Source organism: Rattus norvegicus, chromosome 17, assembly GCF_036323735.1.
Source record: "Rattus norvegicus strain BN/NHsdMcwi chromosome 17, GRCr8, whole genome shotgun sequence".
Classification (NCBI taxonomy): Eukaryota; Metazoa; Chordata; class Mammalia; order Rodentia; family Muridae; genus Rattus; species Rattus norvegicus.
Genome location: NC_086035.1, coordinates 47,878,959 through 47,898,536, shown reverse-complemented (window position 1 = coordinate 47,898,536; position 19,578 = coordinate 47,878,959). Strand labels below are relative to the sequence as shown.

General features: G+C 41.2%; 1 protein-coding gene and 1 long non-coding RNA gene across 5 annotated transcripts in view; one reads left to right on the top strand and one right to left on the bottom strand.

Annotated features, from left to right (window-relative positions):
* The window catches only part of LOC120097923 (uncharacterized), a 29,897-nt gene that overhangs the window by 7,930 nt on the left and 2,389 nt on the right, over positions 1 to 19,578 (top strand). The window lies entirely within an intron of this gene.
* Pgbd1 (piggyBac transposable element derived 1) overlaps positions 493 to 19,578 on the bottom strand; it is a 34,097-nt gene continuing 15,011 nt past the window's right edge. Inside the window, 4 exon segments of the mRNA XM_039096421.2 lie at positions 493 to 8,119; positions 8,122 to 8,398; positions 8,400 to 8,540; positions 17,076 to 17,133. Coding sequence (XP_038952349.1) covers positions 6,977 to 8,119; positions 8,122 to 8,398; positions 8,400 to 8,540; positions 17,076 to 17,133 — 1,619 coding nt within the window. The 3' untranslated portion in view covers positions 493 to 6,976.

The window sequence follows — 19,578 nt, the reverse complement described above, 5'->3', positions numbered from 1 at the left end:
CAGATACCAGGACCAAGGCAAGTCTTATAAGGACAACATTTAATTGGGGCTGGCTTACAGGCTCAGTAGTTCAGTCCAGTACTATCAACGTGGGAGCATGGCAGCATCCAGGCAGGCATGGTATAGGAGGAGCTGAGAGTTCTATGTCTTCATTAGCTGCTAGCAGAATACTAACTTCCAGGCAGCAAGGGTGAGAATCTTTTTTTTTTTTTCATCTTTATTAACTTGGGTATTTCTTCTTTACATTTCCATTGTTATTCCCTTTCCCAGTTTCCGGGACAACATCCCCCTAACCCCTCCCCCTCCCCTTCTCTATAGGTGTTCCCCTCCCCATCCTCCCCCAATTACCGCCCTCCCCCAAACAATCACGTTCACTGGGGGTTCAGGACCAAGGGCTTCGAGGGTGAGAATCTTAAGCCCACACCCACAGTAACAAGGCCACACCTCCTAATAGTGCCACTCCCTGGGCCAAGCATATCCCAACAATCACAATGAGTTTGTCAAAGCCTTTATTCAGAATGCAGGGTTTTCTTAGTGTCTTCGTATCCACACTGGTGAGAAATCCATTGCAGTCAGTGCAATACAAGCTTTAGTATGAATCCCCAGATTCCTTATGAATCCCCAGAGCAGCCACATAAGAGAGCTTTATAAATATGGTAAGTGTGGGAAAGCCTTCAGTCAGCACTGATATTTTTAGAACACAGTTGCTGAATTGGGTTGATTCTGTGGACTTGTAGCCTTTGGATGTGAGGGGCTTCAGTAAAGAAACTGCCAACATGACTGCTCCATGATATGGTTAAGATTTTTACTGAGAGAGAGAGAGAGAGAGAGAGAGAGAGAGAGAGAGAGAGAGAGAGAGAGAGAGACCTGGAAGAATCCGGAGCAGAGAAAGAACTAGACTTAACGCAGCAGCAGACTGGACATTCCAGGGCTGTCTGTGAGAGAAGTAGCCAGAGAGCATAATGACTATTATTAAACACAGAGAGCATAATGACTATTATTAGAAGGTGAGTACCTGGGAGAGGGTAAGCCTGTGAGCTGTATGGGGTTTGGGGTAGAGGAGGAGGTGAGAAGGGCAGGATGCTAGCCTGGACTTTGAAATGTGTAACAGCCTGGATGTCAGCATGGGCTTTGTCATGCTGAGAAGCGCCACAGGTAGCCCTGTGCCTCTTCTGCTGGGAGAAAAGGGAAATGACTCCTTTTGGCAAGTGGGAGTCAGTTTCACAGGTTCCTGAGGAATATTGGCATTTATCTAATTATCTGAACTCCTATAGTACAGTTTAAGCTCATTTCTGAATACTTCGACTGCCTGTGTGACCTGACAGTCCTCTAAATAGGGCCATCTTGAAAAATAAGATTTTTGAGTGGTCTATTTTGTTCTAATTTTTTCCATTAATTTATTTATTCACTTACATCCTGATCACAGCCCCACCCCCTCATCCCTGCCCCCATTTCACCCCTCCTACATCCCCCTTCTCCCTGGTACATCAAGTCACTGTTGGAGAAGGCACAAATTCTCCCACTGATGCTAGACAATGTAGCCCAGTTAGGGAAACAGGACACACAGGCAGATAACAGAACCAGGGACAGCCCCTTTCCCACTCCATTGGAGGACCCGCTTGAAGACCAAGCTGCACATCTACTATGTGCATGTATATTGGGGCCTAGGTTCCAGCCCATGTATGCTCTTTGGTTGATGGTTCAGACTCTGGGAACCTCCAAGGTCTAGGTTAGTTGACTCTGTTGGTCTTCTTCTGGAATTCCTAATCCTTCCAGTTCCTCAGTCCTTCCCCCAGCTCTTCCATAAGACTCCCTGAGGTCCATCTAATGTTTGGCTATCAGTCTCTGCATCTGTCTGACTCAGCTGCTGGGTGAAGCCTTCTGGAGAACAGTTATGCTAGGCTTCTGTCTGCAAGCATAACAGAGAATCATTAATAGTGTCAGGGGTCAGCTTACCATTTTTTTTGTTGCTGTTGTTGTTGTTGTTGGTTGTTTGCTTTGGAAAGGATTGTCTTCAAAAAACCAGATATTTGCAGATATTTGTGTCTTTTGGATCTTCTTTCTCTGGATCTTTTAATCAGCTTTCTTATTCTCAATTTTTTTGGTTCATTTTCTAATGATTTCTCTTAAAATAACCAAATCTTGAAATAAATTTGAATACAAATTTTTAATTAATAGTGAATATTGAACAACTATGAGTATTTGTAAGCACTTTGTAAAGATTGGGTGAGTTTAAAAAATAATATAAAGTTAGGTATTTTTCTGTAAGACACAAATGGATGCTTTGGGGATAAGAATTACCCACCTCTGCACAGGAAGTCATTGTTATGGTCTCCCTTAACAATGTGATGAGTGCAGCTTGACAGATGGGGACTGAGAGGGAGTTCAGAGATTCTGGAGGCAGCTGAAGCAAAAAGAGACTGGAGAACTGGGAAAATGGAGAGGTAGAGAATGGGAGACAACACAGGCGTAGCTTTTCCAGAGAATTTCATTTCATATGCTCCACACAAAGAGATATATTTTCAGCATCTACATTATTTTTCAGGGGTCAAAAGTGATTTTTTTTAAACTCTAGAGAGATTGAGACAAAGTCAGGATTAGAGTGGTTTCCCATGAAGTGCATAGTGGTGAGTGCCTTTAGCCTCTGCACTCAGAAGGCTGATGTAAGAGCTTTGCTTGGGATTGTGAGTGCAAGACCAGCCTGAGCAACATTGTCACCTTGTCTAAGAAACCATGAAAGATCAAAACAGTTCTCTCATATACATATTATTTTACTATGTACTAAAATGAAAGCAGGGTGTGACAGCAAGATGGCTCAGCCAGTAAAAGGTGCTTGCTACCAAGCCTGGTGATCTGAGTTCAGTACAGACACCCACAAGGTTGACAAAGAGTACTGACCCCACAAAGTTGTCCTCTGACTTCCACATGCATGCTGTATGTACATGCACATGCTCATACATATAATACTATGCACATATGCACTAATCATTCTAATATTTTTTCAATGGAAAAAAAACCCAGCAAATTTGGAACAGATGAGATGTGTTTGCTTATTCTTATATAAAAAAATTAAATTTGGCTGAAGGTTTGATATTATAAGATACATTTTCAAAAAATTTTTTTAAGTTTTAATTATTTAAGTGTATACATGTGTGCCTAGGTAGATGTGCACCATGTAAATACAAGTGGCTTCTGAATCCAGAAGAGGGAATTGGATCCCCTGGAACTGGAGTTAACGGTGGTCCTGAGCCACCCAACACGGTTCTGAACTAAACCCACGCGCTCTGCAAGAGCACTGAGTACTCGTCACTGCTGAGACGTTTTCTCGGCCCCTTCTTCAACATTTTTAAAGAGTTGGTTGATAGTTTGAGTTTTTATTTACTTAACATGTATGTGGGAGTGTGGGTGAACATGTGGAGGTGAGAGGACAATTTTCAAGTATAGGTTATTATAAAAATATCTCTTATATTAAGAAGACTGGAACTTTTGGCATTTGGTGTTTGGAACTCACAGCTGAGTTAATACACTTTGAGGTCACTCTAAGACTGATAGTCTGTTGTGTGCTCAGTCGGTTTAGCCTGCCTTTAAGAAGACAGTGTAACAGCTAACACCACCAGCGTTGGGTTTTCCATGTTATCAACTTTCAGAACCTAAGCTAGTGCAGAGCTTTAATTTTAGATGCATACTTTTTTCATGGCTCTGACTCAGAAGACAATATATATGTTGTGTGTGTGTTTGATTACCATGCTTTGAAAACAGAAAGCAAGATGAAAGCAGCTTTATAAAATAAGTACCTATTATAAATGCTGAAAACAAACGTGGATATTACTTGATGGTAGATATGTTTGCTTCTCTGAGTGCTTTGGGGCTAATTGGAGTTCATAAAATAGAATTGTTGGTATTCTAAGCTCCACCCCCACAGTTGCCTGGCAACAGCCAGTTGTGCCTGACTATAAAAGGGGCTTCTTGGCCCCCCTTACTCCTGTCTTGCTCTCTCTTGCTCTTCCTCTTCTCATGCCCTCTTTGTCCCTATCCCTTCTCCCCCACCCTACCCCCTTCCCTCCACATGCTCTTGTCCAGCATATCCCCTCTTCTACTCCTCTTCATTAAACCTCTCCACGTGGAACCATGTTCGTTTGGTGTGCTTTGTCTGGGTGCACGCTGAGATTTAAACACCAACAAGAATACCTTGTAAAACTCTATTAACAATTTCTGTATTTTCATTCCTTCCCCATATGACATTTTATGATCTGTTCAAAAAATACAGAGTAGTGCCCTTTGTTAGGGAGAGATCTAGAAGATAGGACAATATTCAGGTTGGCACAGATAGAGTCTTATACAATAGACAGATTACAGATAGGTCAGGATACACACACATATTCACAACATACAGATAAGATATGGAGAAGTAGAAGACATAGGGTGAGAAGTACAGAATTCAAATTTGCATTTACTGTTGGTCAAACTTACTCCAAAAGAAAGTCTCAGTCTTTAATGTGAGTGGACATATGTTGGTGATTCTGACTTTTTATCACTGTTAACTGACATGTTGCCTCTTGTGAGGAATCTCTAGTTCATTTAATCTATGCATTGAGAAGTTAGTTCTCTCTCTCTGCTTTGTAGGATCTGGGGATTGAACTCCTGTCATTAGGCTCAGGCAGCAGGTGTCTTTTTCTAATAAATCATTTGTGTGTGTGTGTGTGTGTGTGTGTGTGTGTGTGTGTGTGTGTGTGTGTCTGTGTGTGTGTAAAAAGGGCTTTATTTTATTTGTATGAGCATTTTGCCTAAAGTAGGCATGTGTATCACATCTGTACCTCCTGATTTTTCATGATTCTTAGAACCCATATGGGGAGAATTTGTGCCCTGAACTCTGTATAAACACACATACTCATAGCATGTGTATACCCACACACATACACACAAATAAATGTGATTTTAAAAAATTAAGTTGGCATTTGGAAAAAAAGATACAGCTATTTATTTGGTTAAGCTAAATTTTCCAGTTAATTTGCTAATTAAATTTAAATATCCTGAATAGTACATAGCAAGTAATTTCCGTCCTGTGGTGCTGTAGGAGACATACTTTGGAAGCTGATTTTCTAGTAATGGACATACACTGAAAAAAGCCACCATGTAAGGTACTGTTTGAGCAGCAAGTGTAGACAGAAATATCATGTGTTTAGTGCAGGGGCACAGCAAGGTAAACAGTGAGCATCCTTTGGAACAGATCAGCAGAAACCTTTATTAGTCCTTACCTGAGACCTCTTTCTGCAATGCCACTTTCATGGCATGACTTTAAAGCAGAAGCCAAATGAGGCATGGTCACCCACGTATGTCATCCCAGCATTTAGGAGGCTGAGCAAGTATTCCCATAACGTCAAGGACAGCTTGGGCTATTGCTTTGTTTTGCTTTGTTTCAAATACTCTGAAAAAAGGAGGGGGAATGAGGCAGAAGTTGGGGGGAAAGTGAAGAGGGGGGAGAGTCGCTCAGTCTACTTCAGTGACAGGAATATAGTCTGAGGAGCTTCTGTGGAACGAATGAATCTATTATTACACTTGCCCTTCAAGAGGACTTCAGAGATGGCTCGTTGGTTAAGAGCACTGGCTACTTTTTCAGAGTACCTGGGTTCAATTCTCGGCACCCAAACAGTGGCTCCCAGTCATCTGTAACTCCAGTTCCAGACGATCCAACACCTTCTTCCCCCTCTCATATGGCCCACAGATGCATGTGAATCAAGACTCATAAATTTAAAACAATAATGACAAATTATAAAATAATCCCCTTGTGGTTGTTTGAATGATAATGACCCCATAGGCTCATATGCTTGAATATTTAGTCCTCAGTTGAAACTGTTTGGGAAAAATTAGGTATAGTCTTTTAGAAGAGTGTGTCACTGAGGGCTGACTTTGAAGTTTCAAAGACCATAAAATTCCTAGTTAACACTTGTGCTTGTAGATCAAGGTTTAAATACTCAGCTATTGCCCAACGCCCTTCCAGCCTGCTATACTCCCCACAATGACGATCATAAACACTAACCCTCGGAAACCTTTACCCCCCAGTAAATACATTTTTTTATAGAAGTTATCTCAGCAACTGAAAAGTAACTAAGACACCCTTTGCCACAGATACAAACACAATAAAACAAATTGAGAGAAAATCAATTGTGTCTAAATACAGAAATGATGTAGAATCCTTGTCATTGGTCTAATTTACTCCTATAAGACCTCAGCACTATGGAGTCATAGTTCACGCGCTCCAAATGTCTTTCACTGGATGAATAACCACTGCTGACCTCAATCTCGACTCATTCATTTTAAGAGACATTAACATGGACTTTATGTCACTAACCTTATACTTGCTTTCTTCTCAAGGTAACTGTTGCTCAGACTGATTCAATATCTTCCTCTTTGACCTCCTAGTTATGCAATAACATTTTCTTCAGCATTTAAAGACACACACACACACACACACACACACACACACACACACACACAGCAATTTTCCATGCCTGGTCCTGTCTCAACATACAGTGTGGCCCAGCTGAGATATTTAGTCCCTTATACCTATGTCTTGTTAGAACATCCTTCCCCCAGGACTTGTATATCTCTTTTGTATCTATTTTGGGCTGTGGACTTAGTGCCATTCTATAGAATAGATATTGCTTGCATTTTCAAAATGTCAATCTCTAAAACAAAACCGACAGTGGGGGAATGGTAGGTTTTTGTTCTTTTAATATATAAAATAATTTAACAAATAAGTCATTTCACATATCTGACACAAAACTACACATAAAGGCAACACAAATCCAACACTCACAGAATGTTTTTTTAAATATTGTTCCCTGCAAAAATCTTTGATGTAAACAATACCAGTTATGCAATCATACCTTCTCCATTACATTTGCTTTGGTAATGGAGATCTAATTACAGTTATAATTTGTGTGTTTGTGTGTTGTTACTGTGTACTTTATATGTCCTAATCAGACAGATTAATATCATGTCCCAAGTAAAAACATGCCACACATTTCCAGAAACCCAAGAGATCTAAAGGAGAGCCTGGGTTACAGATTCTGTGTAACTGCCATGCGTTATTCATGGCCACGTTGATCATGTAACTAACCAAACCCAAGGACCGTTTCTTACTTCTTAATCCCACCCTGTATCTGGAAATAATTTGATCCATTTTAGCTACACCTTTCCTGCATTTCTCATATAAGTTCACAATGGATGGTTGGCTCACCTGGGGGGATGCTTTACCGTTGGCTACACAGCTTATTTCACTCACTGGTTCTATGCCTACAGCGTTTGAACACAGACTAATAAAGCTGTCACCATGCCAATGGAATAAAAATATCTCATCATTTTCTTCTACCCTGAAATTAAAATGCCCCCTCTTCATCTTTTTCATATGTTCCACATTCATAAGTGGACATTTTTCCATTCTGTTTTCACGAATCGATCCTGTAGCCTTCACTCCCTTCTTCTTCAAAGCTGACATCAGTTTAACACTTGTAAAGAAGCTTTCAAAGCACAAGTGATAGGGATAGTGACCTTTCTCCAAAAGAACATCAGCAAAACTCATTATTAGATTGCCACCTAGCCCAAGGTCCAGCTCCTTATCTGTTTCCACAGCTGAATATTCTTGGTAAGGCTCAAACCAAACCAGATAGCCTTGTGTAGTTGTACCACACCAAATTTTATATCCAATTCTAAGAGGCTTTCCATTCAGAAATTGGTCACTATCAAAGCATTCACACATTGACTTGTCAAAACAATAGTATTCCTCTAGGCGGGGGGCATACAAGAGGAAATTTTTATTCATTTGCTTTATGAGAGGTCTCAATATTGAAAACTTATCTTTTTGATGTAGGTGGCTATTACCTGCAAAATGCAGGTATGAGAAAATTAATTCAAATCTGTCTCTTCTAATAGCATTTCTCACCAGAGTCTGATCAGAATCAGAGATTTCCCAATACATCCCCATTCTGGGATGCATTACAAATCCACTCCAGAGCAGGACACCAAACACACACCACATTTCCTGCAATGTGACTTCCAGGTTGACATTTTTCTGAGAAGCATAATTATTGGTTTCATTGAATTATTGGTTTCATTGAATTCAATTAAGTTGAATGTTTCATCATCAAAAAATAATTCAAAGAGCTCTACTGGGTTTAACTTCTCACTTTTGAGACTCAAAAGTCCAGAATCCAGTGCTGACCAGCTTGGAAAGTTGGGCTTAATGTCTCTTTTCGTCTAGCTCTTCTCAGGCATGTTGGATGCCTTTAGCTTTCTCTCAGGCTGCACCTCAGGGTCACTGTCTTCCTCTGCCTCTGAATCATCAGAAAATGCAAGGCCTTGGAGCAGCTCACTCACTCGAGATTTGTCTTTTTCCCTCGCCGGCCATGTACTGCAAGGACGCAATGTGCATCTTGGCCTAGGAGTCACAGGGTGGGTGGTAGCTCCCAACAGTGTTTAAATTTGAAATTGTCTTTTCAGTGGGGGAAGTAGCACTACCAGGAATGTGGGGTGCACAATCTCTGGGGAAGTAAAAAAAAAGAACATATGCTACAAACAAAACAAAACAAAAAACAAAGCACCCCAAATCTTTCTTCTACATGCGATAAATACAAAGTAGAACTGCTTTCAGAGGAACTCTACTTCCTACTCTGTATTTCCCCTGGAAAGGCTTGCTGCTCTCAGCATTCTGACTTCTCCCCATCTTGCACTCACCCCTCGTGTCCTTACCAATTGTGGAGTTGTGTTTGAGAAGCTGGCTCTTGGAGCACAGCCCTCCCTGCCTCTGTCCTGAAGGAGCAGGATGCAGACCTTCTATACTGCTTTTGGCATGTGTTGTGCTGGGAGGGCCTCTCGGGGAGGCACTCTTTCATTCTGAGCCTAGTTGATCTAAGCTTCTTATCAAGGCTAGCTTCTGTCAGCCAGCCTTGAGATTTCCAGAACTATCTGTCCCATTTGTGTCCCTGTTCTCTCTCAACTTGGATACGCTCTTGTGTCAGCTGATCATTTACCAGGTTTCACAGCTCTCAGGATTTCTGAGCAAGGAAGGACTGAGCATCCCTTAGCTTTTCTTTTTTTTTTTTTTTCTTTTCTTTTCTTTGGAGCTGGGGACTGATCCCAGGGCCTTGCGCTTGCTAGGCAAACGCTCTACCACTGAGCTAAATCCCCAACCCCTCACCCCTTAGCTTTACAGTCATCTGATAGATACATGTCTCTGAGGAGAGACAGAGAAGAAACTCAAATTCATTGCAGTTGGACTAATTTGTGTGGGATCTACAAGGAAGCAAGCTAACATTAAGATGAAAAGTATTATTTCATTATACTTATACAATTATGACACAATTAAAGTTATTTATTATTATAGTATGAGTGTACCATACTGCTTGTGTGGAAGTCAAAGTCAACTTAGCAAAGTCATTTTATCTTTACTTCCTTGTGGCTTCAGTGCTTACTCTTTACCTGCTACCAAGTCAGCTCCACATTTCATTTGTTATTCTATGCTTTGGGGGAGGAAGCACATGAATACCAGGTTAATGTATGGCAGTCCAAAGACAACTTTTGGGAGTTGGTTCTCTCCTTCCATCATGGGACCCTGGGCTGAAACTCAGACTTGATTGGCATGTACTCTTAATTGCTGAGCCATCTTGCTGGCTTTCTGCTCTTAAGCTTCTTCTTCTTCTTCTTCTTCTTCTTTTTAAAATTAACTTGAGTATTTCTTATTTACATTTCAAGTGTTATTCCCTTTCCCTGTTTACAGGCCAACATACCCCTCCCCTTCTATATGGATGTTCTCCTCCCCATCCTCCCCCCATTGCCGCCCTCCCCCCAACAATCACGTTCACTGGGGGTTCAGTCTTAGCAGGACCCAGGGCTTCCCCTTCCACTGGTGATCTTACTAGGATATTCATTGCTACCTATGAGGTCAGAGTCCAGGGTCAGTCCATGTGTAGTCTTTAGGTAGTGGCTTAGTCCCTGGAAGCTCTGGTTGGTTGGCATTGTTGTTCATATAGGGTCTCGAGCCCCTTCAAGCTTTCCAATTCTTTCTCTGATTCCTTCAACGGGGGTCCTGTTCTCAGTTCAGTGGTTTGCTGCTGGCATTCACCTCTGTATTTGCTGTATTCTGTCTGTGTCTCTCAGGAGAGATCTACATCCGGCTCCTGTCTGCCTGCACTTCTTTGCTTCATCCATCTTGTCTAATTGGGTGGCTGTATATGTATGGGCCACATGTGGGGCAGGCTCTGAATGGGTGTTCCTTCTGTCTCTGTTTTAATCTTTGCCTCTCTATTCTCTGCCAAGGGTATTCTTGTTCCCCTTTTAAAGAAGGAGTGAAGCATTCACATTTTGATCATCCGTCTTGAGTTTCATTTGTTCTAGGCATCTAGGGTAATTCAAGCATTTGGGCTAATAGCCACTTATCAATGAGTGCATACCATGTGTGTTTTTCTGTGATTGGGTTACCTCACTCAGGATGATATTTTCCAGTTCCAACCATTTGCCTACAAATTTTATAAAGTCATTGTTTTTGATGGCTGAGTAATATTCCATTGTGTAGATGTACCACATTTTCTGTATCCATTCCTCTCTTGAAGGGCATCTGGGTTCTTTCCAGCTTCTGGCTATTATAAATAAGGCTGCTGTGAACATAGTGGAGCACGTGTCTTTTTTATATGTTGGGGCATCTTTTGGGTATATGCCCAAGAGAGGTATAGCTGGATCCTCAGGCAGTTCAATGTACAATTTTCAGAGGAACCTCCAGACTGATTTCCAGAATGGTTGTACCAGTCTGCAATCCCACCAACAATGGAGGAGTGTTCCTCCCTCTCCACATCCTCGCCAGCATTTGCTGTCACCTGAGTTTTTGATCTTAGCCATTCTCACTGGTGTGAGGTGAAAACAGAGGGTCGTTTTGATTTGCATTTCCCTTATGACTAAAGATGTTGAACATTTCTTTAGGTGTTTCTCAGCCATTCGGCATTCTTCAGCTGTGAATTCTTTGTTTAGCTCTGAACCCCATTTTTTAATAGGGTTATTTGTCTCCCTGCGGTCTAACTTCTTGAGTTTTTTGTATATTTTGGATATAAGGCCTCCATCTGTTGTAGGATAGGTAAAGACCTTTTCCCAATCTGTTGGTTGCCCTTTTGTCCTAACCAGAGTGTTCTTTGCATTACAGAAGCTTTGCAGTTTTATGAGATCCCATTTGTCGATTCTTGATCTTAGAGCATAAGCCATTGGTGTTTTGTTCAGGAAATTTTTTTCCAATGCCCATGTGTTCGAGATGCTGCCCTAATTTTTCTTCTATTAGTTTGCATGTATCTGGTTTGATGTGGAGGTCCTTGATCCACTTGGACTTAAGCTTTGTACGGGGTGATAAGCATGGATCGATCTGCATTCTTCTACATGTTGCCCTCCAGTTGAACCAGCACCATTTGCTGAAAATGCTATCTTTTTTCCATTTGATGGTTTTGGCTCCTTTGTCAAAAATCAAGTGCCCTTAGGTGTGTGGGTTCATTTCTGGGTCTTCAATTCTGTTCCATTGGTCTATCTGTCTGTCTCTATACCAATACCATGCAGTTTTTATCACTATTGCTCTGTAATACTGCTTGAGTTCAGGGATAGTGATTCCCCCTGAAGTCCTTTTATTGTTGAGGATAGTTTTAGCTATCCTGGGTTTTTTGTTATTCCAGATGAATTTGCAAATTGTTCTAACTCTTTTTAATCCTGCCAATCCATGAGCATGGGAGATCTTTCCATATTCTGAGGTCTTCTTCAATTTCTTTCTTCAGAGTCTTGAAGTTCTTATTGTACAGATCTTTTACTTGCTTGGTTAAAGTCACACCGAGGTACTTTATATTATTTGGTACTATTATGAAGGGTGTCCTTTCCCTAATTTCGTTCTCGGCTTGTTTCTCTTTTCTGTAGAAGGAGGCTACTGATTTAATTGAGTTAATTTTATACCCAGCCACTTTGCTGAAGGTGTTTATCAGCTTTAGTAGTTCTCTGGTGGAACTTTTGGATCATTTAAATATACTATCATATCATCTGCAAATAGTGATATTTTGACTTCTTCTTTTCTGATCTGTATCCCCTTGACCTCCTTTTGTTGTCTGATTACTCTGGCTAGAACTTCGAGAACTATATTGAATAAGTAGGGAGAGAGTGGGCAGCCTTGTCTAGTCCCTGATTTTAGTGGGATTGCTTCAAGTTTCTCTCTATTTAGTTTAATGTTAGCAACTGGTTTGCTGTATATGGCTTTTACTATGTTTAGGTATGGGCCATGAATTCTTATTCTTTCCAGGACTTTTATCATGAAGGGGTGTTGAATTTTGTCAAATGCTTTCTCAACATCTAATGAAATGATCATGTGGTTTTGTTCTTCCAGTTTGTTTATACAATGGATCACGTTGATGGTTTTCCGTATATTAAACCATCCCTGCATGCCTGGGATGAAGTCTACTTGATTATGGTGGATGATTGTTTTGATGTGCTCTTCAATTCGGTTTGCCAGAGTTTTATTGAGAATTTTTGCGTCAATATTCGTAAGGGAAATTGGTCTGAAGTTCTCTTTCTTTGTTAGGTCTTTGTGTGGTTTAGGTATAAGAGTAATTGTGGCTTCATGGAAGGAATTCGGTAGTGCTCCATCTGTTTCTATTTTGTGGAATAGGTTGGATAATATTGGTATGAGGTCTTCTATGAAGGTCTGATAGAATTCTGCACTAAACCCGTCTGGACCTGGGCTCTTTTTGTTTGGGAGACCTTTAATGACTGCTTCTATTTCCTTAGGAGTTATGGGGTTGTTTAACTGGTTTATCTGTCCTGATTTAACTTCGGTACCTGGTATCTGTCTAGGAAATTGTCCATTTCCTGCAGATTTTCAAGTTTTGTTGAATATAGGCTTTTATAGTAAGATCTGATGATTTTTTGAATTTCCTCTGAATCTGTAGTTATGTCTCCCTTTTCATTTCTGATTTTGTTAATTTGGACACACTCTCTGTGTCGTCTTGTTAGTCTGGCTAAGGATTTATCTATCTTGTTGATTTTCTCTAAGAACCAACTTTTGGTTCTGTTGATTCTTTCTATGGTCCTTTTTGTTTCTACTTGGGTGATTTCAGCTCTGAGTTTGATTATTTCCTGCCTTCTACTCCTCCTGGGTGTATTTGCTTCTTTTTGTTCTAGAGCTTTTAGGTGTGCTGTCAAGCTGCTGACATATGCTCTTTCCTGTTTCTTTCTGCAGGCACTCAGAGCTATGAGTTTTCCTCTTAGCACAGCTTTCATTGTGTCCCATTAGTTTGGGTATGTTCTACCTTCATTTTCATTAAATTCTAAAAAGTCTTTAATTTTTTTCTTTATTTCTTCCTTGAGCAGGTTATCGTTGAGTAGTGCATTGTTCAACTTCCACATATATGTGGGCGTTCTACCCTTACTGTTATTGAAGACCAGCTTTAGGCCGTGGTGGTCTGATAGCACGCATGGGATTATTTCTATCTTTCTGTACCTGTTGAGGCCCGTTTTTTGACCAATTATATGGTCAATTTTGGAGAAAGTACCATTAGGAGCTGAGAAGAAGGTATATCCTTTTGCTTTAGGATAGAATGTTCTATAAATATCTGTTAAGTCCATTTGGTTCATGACTTCTCTTCGTCTGTCTACTTCTCTGTTTAATTTCTGTTTCCATGATCTGTCCATTGATGAGAGTGGGGTGTTGAAATCTCCTACTATTATTGTGTGGGGTGCAATGTGTGTTTTGAGATTTAGTAAGGTTTCTTTTACGTATGTAGTTGCCCTTGTATTTGGGGCATAGATATTTAGGATTGAGAGTTCATCTTGGTGGATTTTTCCTTTGATGAATATGAAGTGTCCTTCCTTATCTTTTTTGATGACCTTTAGTTGAAAATTGATTTTATTTGATATTAGAATGGCTACTCCAGCTTGCTTCTTCCGACCATTTGCTTGGAAAGTTGTTTTCCAGCCTTTTACTCTGAGGTAATGTCTGTCTTTGTCTCTGAGGTGTGTTTCCTGTAGGCAGCAGAACGCAGGGTCCTCGTTGCGTATCCAGTTTGTTAATCTATGTCTTTTTATTGGGGAGTTGAGGCCACTGATGTTGAGAGATATTAAGGAATAGTGATTATTGCTTCCTGTTATATTCATATTTGGATATGAGGTTATGTTTGTGTGCTTTTCTTCTCTTTGTTTTGTTGCCAAGACGATTAGTTTCTTGCTTCTTCTAGGTTATAGCTTGCCTCCTTATGTTGGGCTTTACCATTTATTATCCTTTGTAGTGCTGGATTTGTAGAAAGATATTGTATAAATTTGGTTTTGTCATGGAATATCTTGGTTTCTCCATCTATGTTAATTGAGAGTTTTGCAGGATACAGTAACCTGGGCTGGCATTTGTGTTCTCTTAGGGTCTGTATGACATCTGTCCAGGATCTTCTGGCTTTCATAGTCTCTGGCGAAAAGTCTGGTGTGATTCTGATAGGTCTGCCTTTATATGTTACTTGACCTTTTTCCCTTACTGCTTTTAATATTCTTTCTTTATTTTGTGCATTTGGTGTTTTGACTATTATGTGTCGGGAGGAGTTTCTTTTCTGGTCCAATCTATTTGGAGTTCTGTAGGCTTCTTGTATGCCTATGGGTATCTCTTTCTTTTGGGTAGGGGAGTTTTCTTCTATGATTTTGTTGAAGATATTTACTGATCCTTTGAGCTGGGAGTCTTCACTCTCTTCTATACCTATTATCCTTAGGTTTGATCTTCTCATTGAGTCCTGGATTTCCTGTATGTTTTGGACCAGTAGCTTTTTCCCGCTTTACATTATCTTTGACAGTTGAGTCGATGATTTCTATGGAATCTTCTGCTCCTGAGATTCTCTCTTCTATCTCTTGTATTCTGTTGGTGAAGCTTGTATCTACAGCTCCTTGTCTCTTCTTTTGGTTTTCTATATCCAGGGTTGTTTCCATGTGTTCTTTCTTGATTGCTTCTATTTCCATTTTTAATTCCTTCAACTGTTTGTGTTTTCCTGGAATTCTTTCAGGGAATTTTGTGATTCCTCTCTGTAGGCTTCTACTTGTTTATTTATGTTTTCCTGTGTTTCTCTCAGGGAGTTCTTCACGTCTTTCTTGAAGTCTTCCAGCATCATGATCAAATATTATTTTGAAACTAGATCTTGCTTTTCTGATGTGTTTGGATATTCCGTGTTTGCTTTGGTGGGAGAATTGTGCTCCCATGATGCCATGTAGTCTTGGTTTCTGTTGCTTGGATTCCTGCGTTTGCCTCTTGCCATCAGATTATCTCTAGTATTACTTTGTTCTTCTATTTCTGACAGTGGCTAGACTGTCCTGTAAGCCTGTGTGTCAGGGGTGCTGTAGACCTGTTTTCCTGTTTTCTTTCAGCCAGTTATGGGAACAGAGTGTTCTGCTTTCGGGCGTGTAGTTTTTCCTATCTACAGGTCTTCAACTGTTCCTGTGAGCCTGTGTCCTGAGTTCACAAGGCAGCTCGCTTGGGGCAGGAAGGTTTGTCTTACCTGTGGTGCCGAGACTCATGTTTGCTCATGGGGTGCTTCCTATGAGCTCTCCTTGGGGGCAGCAACCAGGAAGATCTGCGCTGCCCTTTCCGGGAGCTTCCGTGCACCAGGGTTCCAAATGGCATTTGGTGTTTTCCTCTGGAATCAGTAATGCGGGCATAGTGTAGTCTCTTCTGGTTTCCCAGGCGTGTCTGCCTCTCTGAAGGTTTAGCTCTCCCTCTCAAGGGATTTGGGTGCAGAGAACTGTTTATCTGGTCGGTCCTTTCAGGTTCCGGCGGTGTCTCAGACGCAGGGGACCTGCTGCTGTTGTGCCCTTATCCAAGGGAACCCAGAGGCCGTATACAGTTTCCTCTTGGGCCATGGATGTGGGCAGGGGTGGGCAGTGTTGGTGGTCTCTTCCGCTCTGCAGTCTCAGGAATGCCCACCTGTCCAGGCAGTGAGGTCTCTCTCCCACGGGGTTTGGGAGCAGCGACTGCTCTTAAGCTTTTTATTGTATTTTAAAAATTATGTGTGTGAGTGTGTGTGTGTGTGTGTGTGTGTGTGTGATGTATATGTGAGTTCAAGTGCCAAAGGAGGCCAGATGTATCAGAACCCCTGGAGCTTCAGTTACAAGGAATTGTAAGCCACCCAAAGTGGGTGCTGGGGACTAGACTTGCGTCCTTTGAAAGAGCAGCAGCAAGGACTCTTAACTACTGAATCATTTCAACAGCCCCTGCTGCTTTTTAAATAAAAAAAAACATTTTTGACACATAACCTCACTCTGTAGCACAGGTTGGCCTGGAACTTACTATGTATCCTAGACTGAGCTTGAAATAAAGGCAATCCTATTTTCTTGCCCCAGCTTTCCGAGTCCTGGGATTGTAAGTGTGAGCCACCACACCTGTTTCCATACTTATCCTATGATACTATGAATTCCATCATGACATTGAAGCCTTTCAATGCTGAGATCTAACCTCCAAGACCTATGGTGCATTAAGGCCAGTATGCTGAGGTCAGGCTCCTCTCACCAAGTTGTTGAGAAGATAATTGCTTCCCTGGAAGCCAACCATCTGCCTGGGATCTGATCCTTCTCTTTCAGTGTTAGGAGGATGTGTGTTGCATCCACGTATGTTCCCAACCAACACTTATGAAATAAGTAACTGCCACGATTAATTTTTTCCATATCATATTTCCTTATGATTCGTCCCTGTCTATCCTAGGTTCTTTCACAACTCTGACAGATCCTTCTCAATTGCCGTATCAGTTTCATTCTTATCTAAAGTCTGTCTTTTGGTTTCTCCATTTTCACTTCCATGAAAATACATGGAACAAGTGATCAAGCAGGACAGTACTAGGAGGTGGTGGAGGTAACTACTGCCTGGAACCTTTGCAGTGGTTCCATACTGACGGGACATCCTTGTACATGGGTCTTATGACCATAGCAGAAAGATACCCAGTCTGCGTTCTTCCAGGGGAGCAGGCTTTGGCTTACTGGTTTTCTGCTTCCATTCAATATCCTATGTCTGCAGGATCTGAACCACTCAGGACATGAACACTTACCTATTGGGTATTCTTGAGTTCTTCCCCGTTTGTACCATTTCTTCAAAAGGGTCCAGCTCTAAATTAACAAAACCATCATTAGTCACATTTTTCTGTTAAAACAATACATTAATTATTATCCCATAAGCTACAATTAAATGAACAATTATTCCATAAATTCATTAAAGACAACAATCTCTCAGAGCATTGAATAAATGTTTTAAATGAAAACAAGCCAAAAATATCAACATATATCTCAGGATTGCATGTTTGCAATCCTAGAAAATGTAGCACAGGGGCTGGGTGTGATGATGCATGTCTTTAATCCCAGCATGCAGGAGGCCATGGAGGGCAGATCTCTGTGAGTGTGAGGCCAGGCTAGTCTATACAGTGAGTTCCAGGCCGGCCAAGGCTACATAGTGAGACCCTGTTTCAAAACAAACCAATTAAAAGAATACACCTGTCCCCACCAAAGAGAAGAAAATGTAGCACAGCATGAGAAGGTAACAAGAAAGGTCAACTAAGGTACCAGAGCAAGTAGAAAGAGGTCCCAACAAGGCACTGCACACTCAAGGGACATTAGACGTGGACTGTGTAGTGTTCTCAGGAAGGAGAACTTCCTGTGGGGTGAAACGATCAGGCAGAGGCACCTAAGGGGCTTCTTTGAAGTATGAAAGGATTTGTGAAAGCATAATGCTATCTGGAACCAGGGTGGGAATGAAAAGGATGTAAAGAAGTCACCAAGGCAGTGAGTATATAAGGATAGTAACTGTGGTCACAGGGACAATTAAGAAAAAGAGATGGGGAGAGAGGAGGAGAAGAGGAGACGGAGGGAGGGAGAGAAGCCGTGGGAGGACAAGATGGCAGGTGATGTTAAGATTCTGCTCTGTGTATTTACAGGTTGTTATTAATGTTCTCAAGGGATGGATAATACCGGGCTTTGTATGTTTAAGTGGGTAATTATATCTTACCAATTGGATCTAAGATTATTGTGTTTTGTGTTCTTTTATGTGAGGGTTTGAGTGTAGGAAAGTGTGCGGCTGGGCTGTGTTTCTGCCAAGATATCTAGCAGATATCTTGGGACACCCCAGTGTGGACCCAGTGGGGTAAAAGACTGTTACTCTTTATTATTTTTATATTTTTACAACAGATGGCGCACCAAGGTGATGGGCAAGAATCCACTAGTAATCCTGAGAGTTGAGAGAAAGTTTTTATTTTCTAAGTAAGAGGAGGCTGGCGCCATGTTAAGTCATGTGATATCTTAAGCTGGGGAATTCAAACAAAGAAATGGGGAAGTAGCCTGGCCTAGCAGGCTGTAGGTCCCCTGCTGTGTGATAAATAATGGCAGATCAGAGAGTCAGAGATTAAAAGCTGCTTTTTAAAGAAAGTTGTTTAGAAAGTCTTTCAGGATACTCATATTCTTTTTAACGTGGGCTCCACGGGAATTTTGGGTTGAAATCCTAGTTAGACAAGCTACTTCTTAATTACAGGTATTATTAAAAGGTGATTGAGTTTGTTTTTAAAAAGAAGAGAGTAAAGGGATTACCTGAATCAGGTGGGGATTTTCATCCACGGTTCAGAACTTAGATAGGGAAAAATTAGTCACTAACTCTATGTAGAGAGTGGTGATGAAATTTCTGTAACACCAAGGAGAGTGAATGCAGGCATATATTTTAGAAGTTATTAAGGTTAAAGAAAAATCTGTGGCTCCGGGTAGAGAGCTTAACAGATGGATATATTTTGGGTTAAATTCCCGAGTTTTAAGTTGTTTATTGGTATTAGAATTGATAGAAGGTGTTTAAGTTTGTTTTAAGGAGAGTAAACAGATTACCCAAATCACGTGGAGATTTTCATCTATGGTTCCGAACTTAGATAGGGAAAAATTACTCACTAACTCCAAGTAGAGAGTTGTGATGAAATGTCTGTAACACTGAAAGACCCTCAGAGAGAATCTTCCTCTCAGGAGGGAGATCCTCAAGCCCAATGACCAGTCCGAGTCCACAGGCTGCAATCTGCAAGAGGGTTTATTTTGGGGCACACAGGTACCTGCGGGCGTCCCAGTCAGCTCGAGAGGACTGGCGTGCCTAGCAGAACCAGGGACAGGTTTTTATAGGGTATTGGGGAGCAGAAGCAGGCTTACAGAAGCAGATGCATGGTTGGTGGATTCAAGTGAGGTGCGGATGTATGGTTACACCCAATTGGCTATTTGAAATATATTTAAATGAGGTTGCCACACAGCAAGAGAATACGTGTAGGTTGGGGCGTCCGGAATGTCAGGGGCTAGGGGCTTATCTCTTGTTAGGTGGCCCATAAAGCAATATCAATAATTTAGACTGGTTTCTGTATTTTGTTTTCTTTTATGGTCTGTTTCGTCTAAGTGATGGGTCAGCTTGTCCCACAAAGCTTGGGCACATCTAAACTTTCCCAGGCTTATTTTAGTTCTGAGTCTGTGTATCTAAAAACTTACTTTTTATTTCTATAGTTGAGGGCCTTGGGCTTGTACAATTCCCTTTCTGGGAAGGGG